Source organism: Opisthocomus hoazin, chromosome 22 (assembly GCF_030867145.1).
Source record: "Opisthocomus hoazin isolate bOpiHoa1 chromosome 22, bOpiHoa1.hap1, whole genome shotgun sequence".
In the NCBI taxonomy this organism is placed as follows: Eukaryota; Metazoa; Chordata; class Aves; order Opisthocomiformes; family Opisthocomidae; genus Opisthocomus; species Opisthocomus hoazin.
Window position 1 is genome coordinate 10,316,696 of NC_134435.1, and position 20,020 is coordinate 10,336,715.

Here is a 20,020-nt window from a genome sequence, read left to right on the forward strand (position 1 = left end):
CTCCGGCCCCGCCCCCTCGCCAGCCTATATAAGGCGGGGCCGTGTCGGGCGGGGGCGGTGCCCGAGTTCGAGTCCCGCGTCCGGATTCTGCGCTCCGCTCGGTTCCGTTGCGTTCCCCGCTTGGCCCCGCTCCGCCGGGGGCCCGGCCGGCCGCGGGTGAGTGAGCGAGCAAGTGCGGGAGGGATGGGGCCTCCGGGGCTGGGGAAACGGGGGGTGCGGGGCTGAGGCCTGGGTCTGGGGGAGGCCGTTGGTCGGGGTCGGGCAGGGCCCGTGCGGGGAAGGGCCGGAAGCCCCATGGGGCGGGGGCCCGGGTCTCCGACTCCGGGGGAGGGAGGCTGTGTGGGGCGGGGTGGCGAGCGGGGCCCGGGGGGACCCTCAGGAGCGGCGGGGGGGGAGGGGGGGCTGCCTAGCCTGGGGCTGCTGAGGACCCCCAGCCCGGCCCCGCGGGGGGAGGTCTGCCCGCCCGCCCCGGTCCCGGCGCCTCGCCGGGGGCTTGCGCGGCTGCCGGGAATGCCTGACACGCAGCCTTCCCCCGGCCCTCCGAGCGGGGAGCGGGGCTGGTGTCGTCTTACACGCCTTATATAGCCCGCACCGGCCCCGGGAGAGCGGGGGCACGCCGGCCCCCGGCCCCGCAGCCTCCCGGCCGGGAGCCCGCCGGCCCCGGCGAGGGGTGGGGAGAGCCCCGGAGCTGGCCCCGTCCCCCCCCCGGGAGGGTCCTGGGGGGCTTCGCAGGGGCCCGGCGGCTCCTTCCAGGCGAGGGGTGCCGGGAGGCTGGAGCCGACTGACAGCTGTCAGCGGGGCCGGGGAGCGCCGGGATCCCCGGCTCTGTGTGCCCCGATGGGCTGGCTCCCAGGCAGCGTCTGCTCGGCCGGCTGCTGGAGAGCCCGCCTGGCCGCTCTGCCAGGCGCCTCGGCGGGCATCGCGCAGCTCCTGCACTGCCAATCCACCCGGCAAAAACGCTGCTGGCTCCCTTCCTTCCGTACCCGCTGCCGCTTCTCCGCAGTGTGAAACAGTCTCGGCTTTCAGCAGCGCGAGTTTCTGGGGTGCTGCAAGGGAGAGCACGTCCCGGGTCTGGGAGAGGCGAGCGGAGCCCGTGGGTGCTCTGCTGTGGGTGGCAGAGGGGCTGTGCCTGGCTCTCTGGCGCTAGTCAGTGTCAGCCTCAGCCCCTTGGCTCTGGTGCTGCTGGAGGAGATGCTGACAGATTTGGGGTGCATCTCTCAGCAGGGTGTAGGATGGTCAGGGTGGAGTTACTGCTGGAAACGTGACCTGTCTCCTCCTGCCCCGTCCTGCCAGGCGCTGGGCCCCCTCCTCGTCTGCTGTCCCTGCCTGTTCCCATGTACCCTAATGCCAGGATCATGCCCTCTTCCCTTGCAGAGATGGGTGACATGGAGTCCTACAAGGTGATGCTGAACGGGCCGGCGCCCTGGGGCTTCAGGCTGCAGGGAGGGAAGGACTTCAGCATGCCGCTCTCCATCTCCAGGGTAAGAGAAGCTGAGACTGGCAGCACCCATCCTTCCCCTGCCTCTGTGGGTGGGAGCCGTGGCGGCTGCGTCCGGGTGGCTGAGGCAGAGCCGTATGGGGGACGCGGATGAGCCAGGGCCCCGGGAGCACTGCATCCTGCCTGGCTCTGCGGAGCCTTCTCGGGGCCTTATCAGCTGCAGTCCCACATGGGGGTGTTCCGGCCAGAGGACCGCAGATGAAAAGCACTGTGCAGCCTCTGCAGAGTCATTCTGGCTGCTGGGGGGGCAGGGGAGGCCCCTTCCGGAACGTGCCCACCGCAGGGGGAGGGGAGCTGCTCTCGCTGTCTCCGAGCCATGGGGCTGGCTTCGCTGTCTGCACTGCGACACCGGGCTCAGCATCCCAAGACCTGGCTCGTGCCCTTCTGCCCTCTGTCCTGCTGCGCAGCTCCCGGCTCCGCACCCGAGCTGGCCCGGGAACGGGCAGGGAGGAGAAGCAGCCTGTGCTGCTGCCCGCACTGGGACGTGGCTCCCTCCGCAAACCCAGCCCGTTTCTCCAGCGCGAGCGAGAGCCGTTGTGCTGCTGGCTGCTCGTGGCTGAGGCACCTGGTGTGGGCTGCTCCTGATGTGATGCTCGCCCAGGCCAGCTCTGGCCCCCTGGGTGTGTGCGGGTCCCTGTCTCGGGGCGGCCCAGTCCCCTGGGTGGATGCTGGCCACAGCTCCGGCCATGCAATTGCCTTATAAGCCTTGGAATGTGACTGCATCGCCCGTGCTGCTGACGCTGGGGTGGCTGGCGCAGAGGCTGCGTCTTGAAGGACGACTTTGCCCGTGGCGCTGCGTGGGGGCCTGCCCCCGGCACGCGCCCAGCGCCGTGCGCCCGTCCCAGAGGGGCGCAGGTCTCTGCGGCACCCCGGCACGCAGCGTGGACCCCGAGGACGCTGCGAGGCTGGAGTCACCGGCGCTGCTGCCCCGGGGCCTGCCGAGCGCGCAGAGGCTGCTTCAGCGAGTTGATTCTCTAAAAAATGTTTCTCTTGGCCGCGAGCCAGCCCTTCACAAAGGGTCTGGTCGGATGGAGGAGCCTCCCAGGGCAGGGGCCTCGCGAAGCAGCGGCCCCGCCGCCGTGTGCACGGGCCAGCGCTGCCCTCGGGGCTTGGGCATCGCAGCAGGCAGGAGCAGCGAGGACATTCCCAGGGGGTGTAGCCAGCTTGAGGGGTCTCTCTGGTGAGGGTGGGCTGTGGGGCGGTGGGCCCTGTCTGAGGGGAAGGGGTGACCCTGCGCTGCTCTGCACGCTGGGGCCATCCCCAGCCCTGGTGCTGCTGCCTGGAGCACGCTGCTGTCCTCGGCCACCGCTCCCCTGGAGCACTGCTGGCGGGGCAGGCTGTCCTGCCAGGCCTGGGGGTGCTGGAGGGGGCTGGAAGGAGGTGTCCTGCCCCGGCTCTGAGGGCTGCAGCAGGGTCCTGCTCTGGGGAGCACAGAGGGAGAGCAGTACTGGTGGGTGCCTTGGCTCTCGGCTCCGTCCATGGCTGTGACAGCACTGGGTGAGCTGCGAGGCTGCTGCAGCTTGGTGGTCACACAGGGGAGCAGCTACTCTGGTCCTGTCACGGCGAGGGGCTCTGCTGGGGTCCCGACACCTTGGCTAGGCAGGCTGCGAGGCCGTGGTCCTGAGCTGCCTGTGCTGGAGGCAGGGTAAGGGCTGGCGCCTGGGGAGCTGGGTGCTGCGTGGCGCAGCCCGGTGTCTGCCAGCCGGGAAGAGGAGAGACCCCTCGGTGCTGCCGACGGGAAGGCGCTGGGTGATGCTGCCTGGGCCCCTGCGCGGGCGCCCGGCTCCCCTCCGTGCTGGGTGGGTCTGTGTCCGGGGTGCCCGAGCGCTGGATGGGGGCGGCTGGTGGGCACCTCGCTGGGTGCAGTGAGGGAGGCACAGGGAACAAAGGGCTGGCGGGGCGGAGGGGGAGGAAGGAAGCCAGGCGGGAAGCGGGAGCGCTGGCACTGCCGCGGCTGCTGACTGAGCTGGCACCTGCCGAAGGGGTTTCCTGGCGTGCGGGTGCCGAGGGAAGGGGAGCTCACGGCGGTGCTGGCCGGGCTGGGTGCGGCTGCGTGACGCAGCCTGCTGCGCTCTCCCCTTCCCGGGCGGCCGTCTGGAAACCGCTCCCAGCTCCCGCTCCTGCCTCCAACCCCACGTAGCCACCCCGCGCCTTCCCCAGCCCTCCAGGGCAGCGGGACGGGGCGTGCAGCGGTGCGGCCTGGAGCCGGCCGGGGCCACTGGCCGCCCAGGGCACCCTCCTGTGCCGGGCAGGAGGAGCGGGCGCAGGGGCACCGGATGAGGTACTCGTGTCCTGCTGGGGATGGCAGCGGGGTGCGGGTGGCATCCCCTCTACACTGCCCTAGTGAGGCCCCATCTGGAGTACTGTGTCCAGTTCTGGGCTCCCCAGTTCGAGAAAGTTGAGGAGCTACTGGAGAGAGTCCAGCGCAGGGCTACGAGGATGATGAGGGGACTGGAGCATCTCTCCTACGAGGAGAGGCTGAGGGAGCTGGGCTTGTTCAGCCTGGAGAAGAGAAGGCTGCGGGGAGACCTAATAAATGTTTATAAATATCTCAAGGGTGGGTGTGAGGAGGATGGGGCCAAACTCTTTTCAGTGGTGCCCAGCGACAGGACAAGGGGCAACGGGCACAAACTGAAGCACAGGAAGTTCCAGCTGAACACGAGGAAGAACTTCTTCCCTCTGAGGGTGATGGAGCACTGGAACAGGCTGCCCAGGGAGGTTGTGGAGTCTCCTTCTCTGGAGATATTCCAGACCCACCTGGACAAGGTCCTGTGCAGCCTGCTCTGGGTGACCCTGCTTTGGCAGCAGGGTTGGACTGGGTGACCCACAGAGGTCCCTTCCAACCCCGACCATGCTGTGATTCTGTGAATCGGGCCGCATCCAGCCTGGGTGTGGGGTTTGACCTCGCAGGGAGGGCGGTGCTGGCGCAGGGAAGGGGAGCAGCGCAGCTCTGGGGTGAGCACAGGCGAGGAGGGGCCAGGGCTCGGCGGCAGGGATTTTTCAGCCCTCTGACGGCGCTGGGAATCTGGCTCGCTCCTTTTATGTTCATGTCGAACAGGACTTGAGGAAATACTTGGTCTGGGTCCAAGCGCCTCGAGTTCTTCCGTGCTGGAGGAACAGGAATGGCTACAGCCTGCCCACGTTTGTCTGTCTGTCTGTCTGTCTGTCAGTGCCTGGGAGCTGCGTGCGGCGCTCGGGCCCCGCTCGCCTTCGGCTGCGCATCCCTGACGGGAGGGGAGGGCAGGCTCTGCTTCCTGGCACGGGGCTGACGTCCAGCCATGCCGCGGAGCCGTGCCGGGGCCGAGGCGCATCCCCGGCACCGTGGCCGTGCTGCCGGCTGCCCCGGCGGGGCGAGGGCTGGGGCAGCGGCGTGGGTGGGGGCCGGTGTCTCCCTGCCCAGGGGGGCTCCCACTCCTCTGCGGGGATGAGGTAACGTCTGCGCCTGCTGGGAGCGACAGGGGAGCGGGACCGGAGTGGGGGCGGCTGCGGGGCTCTCCCGTCCCCCTGCCTGTCCCCAGGCGAAGGGCTGGAAATGCTTGCGGTTCGCAGCGAGACGTGGGCTGCCCGACGGGCCCTGACTCGCTGCGTTCCCAGCCCGGGACCGCGGGGATGGCTCCTAGGGGCGGCCGGGCCTCCTGCCGCTGAGCCCTCCGCTGCCGCGGGGGGGAAGAGGCTGCTCCGGGCTAATACGGGGTGGAACAGGGGGTGATCCGGGGGTCCCCACCTCCCTCCCCCTGGGTCAGGTCTGCGTGGCGTCCTGTGCCAGGCTGGGCCTTGCGTGAGGGAGCCTGGTCCTGCCAGACCCCTGCCCTCGGCGGGACGAGAGCGTCCCTGTGCACGGCCAGCCCGGCGCTCCCTGACGCGGTCTGTCCCGCAGCTGACGCCGGGCGGGAAGGCGGCCCAGGCCGGCGTGGGAGTGGGCGACTGGGTGCTGTACATCGACGGGGAGAGCACCAGCGCCATGACGCACATCGAGGCCCAGAACAGGATCCGCGCCTGCGGCGACAGGCTCTGCCTCACCCTGAGCAGGTAGGATTCGTGGGGTCCTGGTGCGGCCGGAGCAGAGCCAGGGCCCTCTGCCCAGTGCCACCTCCTGGCATCACCCATCTCGCGGCGTCACTGCTCCTTGCTCGCAGCCTGGCAGACCCTGGCTGGGTCCAGGGGCTCTGCTTGGCCGGATGAAGCTTAGCCTGGCTGCCAGCCCTCATGTGGGAGCCACGGGGCAGTGCCAGCCGGCCGTGGCTGCCCTCGGGCGGGTGCTGCATCCCTGGGGTACCAGCATCCCGGCGGCGGCTGGGCTGGTTCCAGCACCTGCCCGGCTGTCTCCTCTCTTGCAGAGCCCAGAACCAGCTGGGGAAGCCGCAGAAGGTACGTGCCGCTCCTGGTGCCGCAGCTCGGCCTCGTCGCAGGGGAGGGGAGTCTCTGAGCGTAGATGGACAAATGGACTTTGCTCCTGGGGCCCGCGGGCTTCTTGAGGACTGGGGTGTGTTTAGAGGGCTGGAAAGCTCACCGCTGGAGGAGCAGCTCTGACCTCCGGCACCGCCGGGGACTGGAGGAAGCGGGGTCTGCCCAGCGGGTATCCGCCTGCCTGTGCCCCCGCCGGTGCCGGGTGCGGAGGGGCCGACGCAGGGGAGGAGGCCGGGCAGGCGCAGCGTGGTCTTGGGGCCCCGCGTTTTCTGGTGCTGGGGAGTGCCCTGGCACCGGGAGGCAGGGCTGGGGCTGGTGACCGGTGGCTCCTGGACGGAAGCCACCCGCATGTGTTTACCTTCGTGCTGTGGGACAGTCGCGATCCGTGTGTGTATGCACCGCCCTGCCGCAGGCAGCAGCGAGTGTCCGGGGCACATACTAATCCTTCAGCGACCCTTGGGCCGGGCTTGTGACCTGCTGTCACCGGGGCAGGTGCCCTGCGGAGAGAGGTGCCAGCCTGGCAGAGCCTGGTACCCGAGGTGCACGTGCTGTCTGGCTTTACTGCCTGGCTGCCTGCTCCGCTGCCTGGCGAGGGCTGCGCCGTGCATGCTGCTTGATGTGTCAGCCCGTGTCTGTGTGTTTTGTCTCGCTCAGGACTCACTCCCCTGCTCTGAACCCCTGAAATATAACTTCGCTCCCACCACCGCCCTCAACAAAACAGCTCGGCCCTTTGGGGCCAGCTCGCCTCCGAACCCACGGCCTGGGCTGGTGACGAAACCCGTGACGTACGCGCCCCTGGCGCCCGCCTGCACCCCCCAGCACAATGGGTATGTTGCTGTCCGTCCCGCTCCCCGAGGAGCAGGGGGAGCCCGCTGCCCGGCCCCGCTGCGCCTTGCATGCCAGGCACCCCGGGGGTGGTAGTGGGCAACGCTGCCCGTGCCGGGGTCCCCTGATGGCTGGTGCTGAGGTGGCACAACAGGATTGTCACGTGTGGGGACACGCAGCCACGCGTGTGCTGGTCCCTCCTGTGGGGACGGGTCAGCCTGTGCAGAGCCCTGCGGGGCACGACGTGTGGCAGCCGTAGCAGGACACTTGCTGGCGTCTGAGGCGGTGGGGACGCGGTGGCTGCGTTGTGGCCACTGGCCAGCACCTTCCCGGGGACATCCTGCCGGTCCCCCGGCTGCCGGGACGGGCTGGGTAAAGTGCATCCCTCGAGCCCTGTGCAGCACCGTCCTTGCCCCGCTCACGGGGAAGAAGCTCCCGCCCCTGCCCACCCAGCTGACGTGGGTCCAGCAGCTGCCGGTCCCTGCCCAGAGCTGCCATGGCACCCTGAAGCTGGGCAATGTGGGGGACGTGGCCCTGTCTGCCCTGGGCACCCAGGCTTGTTTAGGGGGGCTGAGGGAGGCGTGGTATGGTCTGCTGGCATCTGCGCCTGTATCCCAGTGTGCTCCCAGCCCTGGGAAAGCTGGGCGTGAGTCTCGGGGTGGAGGGACTGGTGCAGGCCATAGGTGAGCTCTGGAAACTTCTCAGGTGCTGCGCATCTAATTTCACCTTCCGTTTTCTTTCTTTCTCTCCTCCCTTTCTCTTTCCCTTTCCCCTACAGGTGCTGAGCCTTGACAAGTCAGTAAGCCTTTTGCCTGCTCTCTCTGTCCTCCCCGCATGCCTCTTCCCTGCTAGTGCCCCGTTCTGCGGGGCAGGGCCAGCCTGGGGACAGGCAGCGCGCGCTGCTCTGCCTGCATCGGTGGGTCACTCCCGGCAGCAAGCTGTCCCTAGCCTGAACAGCGAGCGATGCCTGTCGCTGCCGGCTGCTGGGCCCTGGAGGGTCCTCGCCCGTGGTCCCTTCCCGAGATGTGGCTCGGCTGGGCGAGGGCTGCCGGGCTCTGCCAGGCACGCTGCCCAGGGCCAGGCAGGCGGGCAGCACTGCCGTGGGCACCGCAGGTGTTCATGGGGCTCTCGTGCAGCTTGCCCGACGGTGATTTTTTTTACCTTGGCTTATTCTTGCCCTGACCTTTCCCCTCGTGGCCCCTGGGGCCAGTCTCAGACTGCCAGGAATGGTGGTCAGTCCTGAACGGGCCCTTCCTACGTGGAGGAGGAGTAGGGGGTGTGGGGGGTAAGGCAGTGTGGGGCATCTCAGGTACTGGTGTACTGCAGATCTGTGCCAAGGGCAGTGCGGGGCAGCCCCAGGGAGGTGATGCCGTGGGGATCTGTCAGATTTGACAGACAGCTCTGTCACTCGCAGGCAGCCCCCGCAGCCGCTGGAGCCCCCCAGCACCCCAGGCTGTGACCCTGTCAAGTTGCGGCTGATGGAGGATGCTGCGGACTGGCAGCCGCGCACCGGGACCTCGCAGTCCCGCTCCTTCCTCAAGCTGGCGCGGCTGACGGGCACCGACGGCCGTAAGTTCCCGCAGGGCCGGCGCTGTCTGGCGGTGCCGGATTTGGTGTGGTAGCCAGAAGCCGTTAGAGGCTTTGGGGTGACGTGGCAGCAGGGCTTGGTTTCGGCCAGAGGTCCATCCTTGAGGGCGGGTGATGCAGTGGGAGCTGCCCGGGGCTGTGCGTGGGCGCGTGGTGCTGGCGCTGGGCTGGGGCCGTGCTGTGCCCCGTGGCCGGGCAGGGCTGTGCGTTGGGGCAGGAGGGCAGCGGGAGGAGAGGTCGGTTTTTGTCCTTTCCCTTCCCTTGGTGCTGTCCCTGTGCCTCGGTTGCCGCAGACTGACTGTGTCTCCTCCTGTCTGTGCTGCTGCGCTCAGTGGAGGATCGTGAGGATGAGCTTGTTAAACAGCCCAGGTAAGGGAGCGTGTGCCAGGGCGGCAGCAGGAGCTGCGTACAGGGCTGCATGTCCCGGGCAGGACTCTGGGCACTGCCGGCACTGAGCTGGGGGTGCTGAGCTGCAGCACAGCCGCTCGGGTATATGGGGACTGGAGGAGGCTGATGGCACTGGCCAGAGCGTGCTTAGGGGTGTTGTGATGTTTGGGCAGCAGCTGCACCTCAGGCATGAGGTACCGTGAGCCCAGTGTGGGGCTGCCATGTGGCTGGTCTGAGTAGGGCGGGTGCCACCGGCTGGTTTATCGTCACCCTCAGTGCTTGCGGTGACTCTGGGGAGGCTCTTTGCCCTGTTGCTGTTTCTTTTCTTTGGTCCTCCTCTGTCCCCTCCCCAGAGCCGAGCTCTTGGCAGAGCCACAGAGCCCACCCTGCGCTTGCCCCATGACGGGCACTGCCAGTGCTCAGCCGCTGCTCTGACCGTCACCTCTGGAGGGTCCTGCCCGGGCACCCCCCTGCCAGGCAGGCTGTCCCCAGCCGGGGTGTCCTTACAGTGGGTTGTCCCCATGCTGGCTGTGCCGGGCAGGACCCGCTGGGCACTGCTGTCACGAAGGTGTGGAGGCTGAGCTGCACCAAGATGTCCTGGACACACTGGGTCGGGGCAGCTGGTGGCACTGGCAAGACGTTGCTGGGGGTGTTGGGAGGTGGTGGGCAGTGCCTGGACCTGGGACACGACGTGCTATGGGGCAGCTGCAAGGCTGGTCTGGAGTGAATGCTGCCGGTATCAGCGTGGGGCATGTGCCTGTGTGGGGCTGGGGGTGCGTACGGGAGGGATGCACTGAGCCGTGGGACGAGCACTGATGCTGTGCCGCCGTGTTTTTGGATGCCGCAGGGATGCCCGTGTGTCCAGCTCGGGTCCGGGGCAGCAGTGGTGAGTGCCGGGGTCTGTGAAGGGGGTCGGCGCCTGTGGCGGCACCTCTGGGAGCGGTGCCGTGTGCCGGAGCGGGGCCCGCGCGTGGTGCGGGCTGAGCGCCTGGCGTCTGTCGCTCGCAGGCAGCCCCCGCAGCCGCTGGAGCCCCCCAGCACCCCGTGTGACCCCGGGAAGTTGCGGCTGATGGAGGATGCTGCGGACTGGCAGCCGCGCACCGGGACCTCGCAGTCCCGCTCCTTCCTCAAGCTGGCGCGGCTGACGGGCACCGACGGCCGTAAGTTCCCGCAGGGCCGGCGCTGTCTGGCGGTGCCGGATTTGGTGTGGTAGCCAGAAGCCGTTAGAGGCTTTGGGGTGACGTGGCAGCAGGGCTTGGTTTTGGCCCTGTCTGACCCCTCTGGGGCGGGTGATGCAGTGGGAGCTGCCCGGGGCTGTGTGTGGGCTCGTGGTGCTGGCGCTGGGCTGGGGCCGTGCTGTGCCCCGTGGCCGGGCAGGGCTGTGCGTTGGGGCAGGAGGGCAGCGGGAGGAGAGGTCGGTTTTTGTCCTTTCCCTTCCCTTGGTGCTGTCCCTGTGCCTCGGTTGCCGCAGACTGACTGTGTCTCCTCCTGTCTGTGCTGCTGCGCTCAGTGGAGGATCGTGAGGATGAGCTTGTTAAACAGCCCAGGTAAGGGAGCGTGTGCCAGGGCGGCAGCAGGAGCTGCGTACAGGGCTGCATGTCCCAGGCAGGACTCTGGGCACTGCCGGCACTGAGCTGGGGGTGCTGAGCTGCAGCACGGCCGCTCGGGTATATGGGGACTGGAGGAGGCTGATGGCACTGGCCAGAGCGTGCTTAGGGGTGTTGGGAGGTGCTGGGCAGTGCCCGGACCTGGGGCACGATGTCCTGTGGAGCTGCCGAGCGGCTGGTCTGAGCTTGGCGAGTGCCACCGGCTGGTTTATTGTCGCCCTCAGTGCTTGCAGTGAGTATGGGGCAGCGCTGTGCCCTGTTGCTGTTTCTTTTCTTTGGTCCTCCTCTGTCCCCTCCCCAGAGCCGAGCTGTTGGCAGAACCACAGAGCCCACCCTGCGCTTGCCCCATGACGGGCACTGCCAGCACTCAGCCACTGCTCTGACTGTCACCTCCGGAGGGTCCTGCCTGGGCACCCGGCTGCCAGGCAGGCTGTCCCCAGCTGGGCTGTCCCCAGATGGGGAGTCCCCGTGCTGGCTGTGCTGGGCAGGACCTACTACTGGGCACTGCGGGCACTGAGCTAGGGAGGCCGAGTTGCACCGTTGCTTCTTGAGTAAATGGGATCTGGAGGAGGCTGGTGGCACTGGCAAGACGTTGCTGGGGGTGTTGGGAAGCACTGGGCAGCATCTGAAACTGGAGCACGATGTCCCGTGAACGTGTTTTGGGCTGTGGGGCGGCCAGGCAGAGCTGGGTGGGTGTCTGCAGCTTTTCTGTGGGGCTGGTGGTGGCCGGGAAGCAGGTGTGGAGTGAACGCTGCCAGCTTGTCCGTGGGGCTGGGGGTGCGTACAGGAGGGATGCACTGAGCCGTGGGACGAGCACTGATGCTGTGCCGCCGTGTTTTTGGATGCCGCAGGGATGCCCGTGTGTCCAGCTCGGGTCCGGGGCAGCAGTGGTGAGTGCCGGGGTCTGTGAAGGGGGTCGGCGCCTGTGGCGGCACCTCTGGGAGCGGTGCCGTGTGCCGGAGCGGGGCCCGCGCGTGGTGCGGGCTGAGCGCCTGGCGTCTGTCGCTCGCAGGCAGCCCCCGCAGCCGCTGGAGCCCCCCAGCACCCCGTGTGACCCCGGGAAGTTGCGGCTGATGGAGGATGCTGCGGACTGGCAGCCGCGCACCGGGACCTCGCAGTCCCGCTCCTTCCTCAAGCTGGCGCGGCTGACGGGCACCGACGGCCGTAAGTTCCCGCAGGGCCGGCGCTGTCTGGCGGTGCCGGATTTGGTGTGGTAGCCAGAAGCCGTTAGAGGCTTTGGGGTGACGTGGCAGCGGGGCTTGGTTTTGGCCCTGTCTGACCCCTCAGGGGCGGGTGATGCAGTGGGAGCTGCCCGGGGCTGTGTGTGGGCTCGTGGTGCTGGCGCTGGGCTGGGGCCGTGCTGTGCCCCGTGGCCGGGCAGGGCTGTGCGTTGGGGCAGGAGGGCAGCGGGAGGAGAGGTCGGTTTTCGTCCTTTCCCTTCCCTTGGTGCTGTCCCTGTGCCTCGGTTGCCGCAGACTGACTGTGTCTCCTCCTGTCTGTGCTGCTGCGCTCAGTGGAGGATCGTGAGGATGAGCTTGTTAAACAGCCCAGGTAAGGGAGCGTGTGCCAGGGCGGCAGCAGGAGCTGCGTACAGGGCTGCATGTCCCAGGCAGGACTCTGGGCACTGCCGGCACTGAGCTGGGGGTGCTGAGCTGCAGCACAGCCGCTCGGGTATATGGGGACTGGAGGAGGCTGATGGCACTGGCCAGAGCGTGCTTAGGGGTGTTGGGAGGTGCTGGGCAGTGCCTGGACCTGGGGCACGATGTCCTGTGGAGCTGCCGAGCGGCTGGTCTGAGCTTGGCGAGTGCCACCGGCTGGTTTATTGTCGCCCTCAGTGCTTGCAGTGAGTATGGGGCAGCGCTGTGCCCTGTTGCTGTTTCTTTTCTTTGGTCCTCCTCTGTCCCCTCCCCAGAGCCGAGCTGTTGGCAGAACCACAGAGCCCACCCTGCGCTTGCCCCATGACGGGCACTGCCAGCACTCAGCCACTGCTCTGACTGTCACCTCCGGAGGGTCCTGCCCGGGCACCCGGCTGCCAGGCAGGCTGTCCCCAGCTGGGCTGTCCCCAGATGGGGAGTCCCCGTGCTGGCTGTGCTGGGCAGGACCTACTGGGCACTGCGGGCACTGAGCTAGGGAGGCCGAGTTGCACCGTTGCTTCTTGAGTAAATGGGATCTGGAGGAGGCTGGTGGCACTGGCAAGACGTTGCTGGGGGTGTTGGGAAGCACTGGGCAGCATCTGAAACTGGAGCACGATGTCCCGTGAACGTGTTTTGGGCTGTGGGGCGGCCAGGCAGAGCTGGGTGGGTGTCTGCAGCTTTTCTGTGGGGCTGGTGGTGGCCGGGAAGCAGGTGTGGAGTGAACGCTGCCAGCTTGTCCGTGGGGCTGGGGGTGCGTACGGGAGGGATGCACTGAGCCGTGGGACGAGCACTGATGCTGTGCCGCCGTGTTTTTGGATGCCGCAGGGATGCCCGTGTGTCCAGCTCGGGTCCGGGGCAGCAGTGGTGAGTGCCGGGGTCTGTGAAGGGGGTCGGCGCCTGTGGCGGCACCTCTGGGAGCGGTGCCGTGTGCCGGAGCGGGGCCCGCGCGTGGTGCGGGCTGAGCGCCTGGCGTCTGTCGCTCGCAGGCAGCCCCCGCAGCCGCTGGAGCCCCCCAGCACCCCGTGTGACCCCGGGAAGTTGCGGCTGATGGAGGATGCTGCGGACTGGCAGCCGCGCACCGGGACCTCGCAGTCCCGCTCCTTCCTCAAGCTGGCGCGGCTGACGGGCACCGACGGCCGTAAGTTCCCGCAGGGCCGGCGCTGTCTGGCGGTGCCGGATTTGGTGTGGTAGCCAGAAGCCGTTAGAGGCTTTGGGGTGACGTGGCAGCAGGGCTTGGTTTCGGCCGGAGGTCCATCCTTGAGGGCGGGTGATGCAGTGGGAGCTGCCCGGGGCTGTGCGTGGGCTCGTGGTGCTGGCGCTGGGCTGGGGCCGTGCTGTGCCCCGTGGCCGGGCAGGGCTGTGCGTTGGGGCAGGAGGGCAGCGGGAGGAGAGGTCGGTTTTCGTCCTTTCCCTTCCCTTGGTGCTGTCCCTGTGCCTCGGTTGCCGCAGACTGACTGTGTCTCCTCCTGTCTGTGCTGCTGCGCTCAGTGGAGGATCGTGAGGATGAGCTTGTTAAACAGCCCAGGTAAGGGAGCGTGTGCCAGGGCGGCAGCAGGAGCCAAGTGGGTGCCCAGCCGGTGCTCAGCCCAGCCGGCTGATTTGCAGTCACTGCTCGCGGTGACTCTGGGGAAGCTCTTTGCCATCTTGTTCTTGCTTCTCTCCTCACCGTCTCCTCTGTCCTCCTGTTCCCTCTGTCATCTCTCTCTCCCCAGAGCCGAGCTGTTGGCAGAACCACAGAGCCCACCCTGCGCTTGCCCCATGACGGGCACTGCCAGCACACAGCCACTGCTCTGACCGTCACCTCCGGAGGGTCCTGCCCGGGCACCCGGCTGCCAGGCAGGCTGTCCCCAGCTGGGCTGTCCCCAGATGGGGAGTCCCCGTGCTGGCTGTGCTGGGCAGGACCTACTACTGGGCACTGCGGGCACTGAGCTAGGGAGGCCGAGTTGCACCGTTGCTTCTTGAGTAAATGGGATCTGGAGGAGGCTGGTGGCACTGGCAAGACGTTGCTGGGGGTGTTGGGAAGCACTGGGCAGCATCTGAAACTGGAGCACGATGTCCCGTGAACGTGTTTTGGGCTGTGGGGCGGCCAGGCAGAGCTGGGTGGGTGTCTGCAGCTTTTCTGTGGGGCTGGTGGTGGCCGGGAAGCAGGTGTGGAGTGAACGCTGCCAGCTTGTCCGTGGGGCTGGGGGTGCGTACGGGAGGGATGCACTGAGCCGTGGGACGAGCACTGATGCTGTGCCGCCGTGTTTTTGGATGCCGCAGGGATGCCCGTGTGTCCAGCTCGGGTCCGGGGCAGCAGTGGTGAGTGCCGGGGTCTGTGAAGGGGGTCGGCGCCTGTGGCGGCACCTCTGGGAGCGGTGCCGTGTGCCGGAGCGGGGCCCGCGCGTGGTGCGGGCTGAGCGCCTGGCGTCTGTCGCTCGCAGGCAGCCCCCGCAGCCGCTGGAGCCCCCCAGCACCCCGTGTGACCCCGGGAAGTTGCGGCTGATGGAGGATGCTGCGGACTGGCAGCCGCGCACCGGGACCTCGCAGTCCCGCTCCTTCCTCAAGCTGGCGCGGCTGACGGGCACCGACGGCCGTAAGTTCCCGCAGGGCCGGCGCTGTCTGGCGGTGCCGGATTTGGTGTGGTAGCCAGAAGCCGTTAGAGGCTTTGGGGTGACGTGGCAGCAGGGCTTGGTTTTGGCCCTGTCTGACCCCTCAGGGGCGGGTGATGCAGTGGGAGCTGCCCGGGGCTGTGTGTGGGCTCGTGGTGCTGGCACTGGGCTGGGGCCGTGCTGTGCCCCGTGGCCGGGCAGGGCTGTGCGTTGGGGCAGGAGGGCAGCGGGAGGAGAGGTCGGTTTTCCTTCCTTTCCTTCCTTTCCCTTCCCTTGGTGCTGTCCCTGTGCCTTGGTTGCCGCAGACTGACTGTGTCTCCTCCTCTCTGTCCTGCTGCTCTCAGTGGAGGATCTTGATGATGTGTTTATTAAACAGCCCAGGTAAGGGGAGCGTGTGCCCGGGCGGCAGCAGGAGCCATGGGGCTGCGTGTCCTGGACAGGCCCCCGTGTGTTGCTGGCACCGAGTTGGGATGCCAAGCTGTGCTGTGGTGTCTCGGATACAGCAGGGTGGGGTCTGGTGGCACTGGGAAAACCTGGCTGTGGGTGTTGTGATGTTTGTGCAGCACCTGCATCGGACGCATGAATGTCCTGTGAGCCTGGCGTGGGGTTGCCGGGCAGAGCTGGGCGAGTGCCGCTGGCTTCTCCGTGAGTGCCAGGCGCTGCGTGGAGGCAAGGAAGGGAGCTGGCACTGTGGGGGCCATTCCTCGTGCCAGGCAGGGTGCGCAGCTCCTTTTTTGCCTTTGGCTCTCCGTGATGCCTCCTGCCTTGGCACTGTGACCCCTGGGTCCCAGCTCTGCCCAGTTAGCTCTGTCACAAATAAATGCTCCCGTATTTGTCGCCATCTGCTTCTCGCCTTTGCCGTGCAGAGGTGCAGTGCTGCCAGCTCTGCCTCTGTCCCTGTCCCCTTGCGCAGGGGGACCGTGCTGCTCTGGCCCTGGCTCGCCCTGCCTGCTCCCAAGCCCGGTTCTGGCACTCGCAGCTGGCGGGGATGGCAGAGCCCTGCCTGTCCCCAGCTCTGCACGGGCTCAGGTCCAAGCCCCTCTGCTCCCTGGCGCGGCCGGGATTGACTGTCCTGTGTGAGCGGGCAGCTGGGGTCCACGTGATCCTGGGGTCCCTGCGCTCCCTCCCACCGCTTCCCAGACCCCCGTGATGGCTGCCGCAGACCCCGGGGGTGCTGCGTCTCCGCCAGGCTGAAGGCGCTTGGCTTGGTCCCCTGTCACCAAACCAGCTGCTGGCTGGGCACGGGGGCTTGGCCGGCCCCTGCCTGCTTGTTGGGGTGGGGGTCCCTGCCAGCACACACGGGCCTGTGGGGACAGGGGCGAGCGGGGCAGGCTGGATTAACGGCTTGTTCTGTAGCCAGGTCTCCGTGCTGGACCCGTCCCCGGGAGCAGCAATGAAGACAGAGCCAGGACTGGGTGAGCAAAACATTTCCTCTGGGCTTGGGCGGGGGGAGAGGGGCAGAGGTGCCGGGGGATGCTGCTTGCCCAGGCACGGGCGCTGCCAGGGGGCTGCCGAGGGAATCGGGAGCACCGTCCTGAAGACCTGTGTGTGTGTGCGCGCAGCCCCCAGGACCCCCGCCGCCACCCCTGGCCCTGCCAGCCGCCCGCCCTGGGCTGTGGACCCCTCGTTCGCCGAGCGCTACGCCCCGGACAAGACGAGCACGGTGGTGAGCAAGCACAGCCAGCCGGCCACGCTGACCCCCATGCAGAACCGCAGCTCCATCGTGCAGGCGGCGCAGCAGGCCCCCGAGGGGCCCGGCCGCACGCCGCTCTGCTACAAGTGCAACAAGGTCATCAGGTGAGCCCTGGGCACCGTGGCCGCCTCGCCGGCGTCCTGGGCCTGGTGTGGCTGACGTGGCTCTGTCCTGCCGCAGGGGACGGTACCTGGTGGCGCTGGGACATTATTACCACCCCGAGGAGTTCACCTGTTGCCAGTGCAGGAAGGTGCTGGATGAGGGCGGCTTTTTTGAGGAGAAAGGCTCCATCTTCTGCCCGAAGTGCTACGACACACGCTACGCACCCAGCTGCGCCAAGTGCAAGAAGAAGATCACCGGGGTGAGTGGCCCTCAGCCTGCCCCACACCTCCTGTCCCTGCTCCTCACCCACCTACAGGTCCCCAGCTCTGTCCCGTTCCATCCCCAGGGGTCCCCTGTCCCTTTCTGCCCTGGGAGGGGGTCCCCTGCGGCACAGGGTGGTCCTGAGCCTGGCTGACGGCAGTTCCCCTCCAGGAGGTCATGCATGCACTGAAGATGACCTGGCATGTGCAGTGCTTCACCTGTGCTGCCTGCAAAACTCCCATCCGCAACCGTGCCTTCTACATGGAGGAGGGACAGCCCTACTGCGAGAGAGGTAGGACCCGGGGACACAGTGTGTCACCCCACGTGGCCCCGGGCGCTGTCGGGGCTCAGCAGCTGCCGGCGGGGGTGGGGGGTGAGCTGCCCTGCGCTGTGGGGCTCCCCCTGGCCATGGGGCAGGCAGGGACCCCCGTCCCGCGGCCCCGAGCCCTCCATCCTGGTCCTCCTGGGCTGCCGGGTAGTGCCATCGCTCCCATGTTGCCATGGCGACGATGGAGGATGTACATCAAAGGCCGGTGCTGCATCCTGGGAGATGAGGTTTGCCTCCTCCCCACGGCGGCCAGGGCCACCCTGCACGGCACAGGCGTCTCGCCCGTCGTCCTCCCGGGGCCGGCAGCAAGCTGTGCCCGTGGCATCCCGGCTGTGCCCGGGACGCGGGGCTGCGGCGCGGGGCAGCGCTGACCTGGGCTCTGCCTCTCCTCGCAGACTACGAGAAGATGTTTGGCACCAAGTGCCGTGGCTGCGACTTCAAGATCGACGCCGGGGACCGGTTTCTGGAGGCGCTGGGGTTCAGCTGGCACGACACTTGCTTCGTCTGCGCGGTGAGCCCTGTGCCCCCCTCCCCGGCTGCTGGGGGGGGATGGGGCTCTCCCTGGCAGTCGTGCCCCGCGCGGGGTAAACCAGCAGTGCGGGTCCCTGCTGCTATGAGTGTTTGCCCGCTTGGGTCTGTGCTGGTGGCTCAGGCCCCTGCTCTGAGCCTGCTGCTCCCTGACATCTGTGGGACTGAGCCTTGGGTCGTGGGGGGGAGACCTGGGGGCTGGCTCAGCCCCGCTGACCTGACCGCCTGCGCTCCCCTCCCCAGATCTGCCAGACCAACCTGGAAGGGAAGACGTTCTACTCCAAGAAGGACAAGCCACTCTGCAAGAGCCACGCTTTCTCCCACGTGTGAGGGGTGGGATTCAGCCGTGCCCACGCGTGCCCCTGGCCCTGCATGCTCCTCTCCCCCCCCTCCCCCGCTGCCCCCGGGGAGCCAGGCTCGGCCCTCACCCCTTCCCCTTGCTCCTGCCTCTTTGCCTGGTTCCAGCCAGAGGCAACGCTGAGCCCGGAGCCCCTGATAGCGGGGTGGCTTCTGTGCCCCCCACCTGGCCCTAGGAGCCCCGGGAAGGGGACGCTGCGTGGGTCTCCTGCCCCTGAGCCACGCAGCGTGGCAGCGGCGACTGTGCCGAGGCTGGAGTCACGGAGGGTCCGGCACAGCAGGGCTGCTCCCTCGCTCGGCCGGGGCCCGGCTGCCTGGCAGCTCAGTGCCGGGGCAGGGCTGCTCCTGGCACATCCCGGAGCGGGTGAGGACCAGCCCCCCAGCCCCGCGCTGTGCTCTCCCGCACCGTCCCTGCTGCGTGCTTAGCACGTGGGGCTGGAGACCCGGCCCTGCTCCCCTGCCCGTGGCAACCCACCGGCCACGCTGCAGCCTGCTGCAGTGGCTTCCTGCGCTGGGTGCCCAGGGGGTCTGCGCCTCGTGTCCCCCCCCCAGCTGCCCTGCTGCTCCCCGGGGGCTGGCGTGCGGCAGCACCCCCAGCCCGGCCATGCCGGGAAGCAGGGCGGTGAGCCAAGCCCACCCCAGCCGGACCCTGGCAGCGTGTGCTGACGGCCGGCCGGCCAGCGGGCTCCCGCAAGGCTGGGGAACAGCTTCCTACCAAAGAGCGCCTGCCGCTGCCGTCCCGGGCCTGTAAACGCCTCTCCCCAACCCACGCTCTCCGGTCGGGCTGCTGCTGATGTAGCCACGGTGCTTTTAGTGCCTTTAATAAACACTTCTCTGCAAGGGCCGGCTGGCTTGGGGCCTGCGGTTTCGCCGAGTGAGGTGTGGCTGCCTGGGAAGGTCACGCTCAGCCCTCGTCCCGCTCCCCCCCGGGGCCTGACTCAGCTCCCTCCAGCTCTCTGGGTGAAATCTTCACCTTGGATTTCTCCTCCTCTGCCTGTGCCAGCCCTGGCCGGACCCCTCGCGTTGCTCATCCCTCTCCTGTCGTAGCAGGCAGGACCGCTAGCAGAGGCGGTAATTAACCCGGGGGGCAAAGCTGCAGCACGGGGTCATGGGGCAGATGCCCAACCCTGGAGGGGGGTCCCCCGGTCCCTGATGTGCCCTGGCCCTAAGTCCTGTGCAGGGGACAAGGGGTCGGGCACGCGTGGGTCACGTGCACCAGCTCTGGGCGCGCGCCGGTGTAGAGCAGCCAAGCGTTTGCTCATGCGATGCAGCTGCTGTCCCGAAGGACGGGTGCGAGGCCGTGCCGGCACCTCCGGCTGGAACGGGCTCGGGGCAGCGGGTGTGGGGAAGAGCCGCTCCTCCCGCTCCGCTCTGGCAGCTGGAACGGTCATTAATAATTGCAGCTCTTACCGCGGTGAGCAATCATAAGGAAAATTGTCTTGCTAATCTACTGGAAGGTTCTGCTAGGGGCAGGAGCTGGCTACGGGAAGCCAAACGCCTCCCGGCGTCACCCAGAGCTGGCCCGCGGCTGCGGTGCCACGTCTCCTGGGTGCGGGCTGCGGGAGCGCAAAGCCCCATCAGAGGTGGGGAGGGGAAGGTGGCAGTGATGGAGGTGGCGTGGGGCCGAGGAGTGGTACGATGCGGCTGTGACAAGGGACAGGCACGGCCAGCGCCTGCCTGGCGGGGCCGGGGCCAGCAGGGATGTGGTGAGGTTCCCGAGCGCGGCCAAGGTCAGGGGAAGCGCAGGGCAAGGTGAGGCGGCCGCGGCCCCACGTGAGCAGCCTGCCGAGCCAGCCCTGGGACAGCAACCTGTGAGCAGAGGGCAGGGAAAGGGCAGGCAGCCGTGCGGGACAGAGCCTGCCGCGGTGTCACGGCCTCGGAACAGGTTGTGCCAGCTCAGCCCCGGGGGTACCCGGCCTTGGAGCAAGGCCAGGGCAGAGCCGCGGTGCCACCGCCAGCCCGCCTGTCCCTCACGGAGAGCCACGCGTCTGCCCTGTGCCGCTGCAAGGCCTGCACCCATCAGGGGCTCAGCTCCTTCCGGTTGGTGCCTCGTTGCCTCTGGTCCCTACTGATGGCGCTTCGACCACCCAAGGTGCCTCCACCCCGCGCTGAGAGCAGCTCTTGCCCACCAGCTCTGCGCACCATGCGAGGAGCTTGTGCACAGGAAGGAGGGTCTTGGGTGGGCTGTGGAGGTGGAGCCTGCGGAGGGGCTGCG

At 68.2% G+C, this 20,020-nt stretch overlaps 1 protein-coding gene across 1 annotated transcript; it reads left to right on the forward strand.

Moving 5' to 3' along the window:
- Positions 1–68: 68 nt before the first annotated feature.
- PDLIM7 (PDZ and LIM domain 7) lies at positions 69–18,644 on the forward strand. Its single transcript, XM_075441636.1, is given in 27 exon segments — positions 69–156; positions 1,375–1,481; positions 5,376–5,527; positions 5,836–5,866; positions 7,509–7,525; positions 8,145–8,299; positions 8,650–8,686; positions 8,981–9,190; positions 9,232–9,508; positions 9,510–9,864; positions 10,215–10,251; positions 11,163–11,201; positions 11,324–11,519; positions 11,599–11,688; positions 11,787–11,862; positions 12,055–12,154; positions 12,557–13,083; positions 13,434–13,470; positions 14,208–14,246; positions 14,369–14,520; positions 14,881–14,917; positions 15,893–15,951; positions 16,099–16,333; positions 16,410–16,590; positions 16,764–16,884; positions 17,316–17,431; positions 17,692–18,644. Coding segments are annotated over 26 exon segments (3,468 nt in total). The 5' UTR covers positions 69–156; positions 1,375–1,376; the 3' UTR covers positions 17,779–18,644.
- Positions 18,645–20,020: the final 1,376 nt, after the last annotated feature.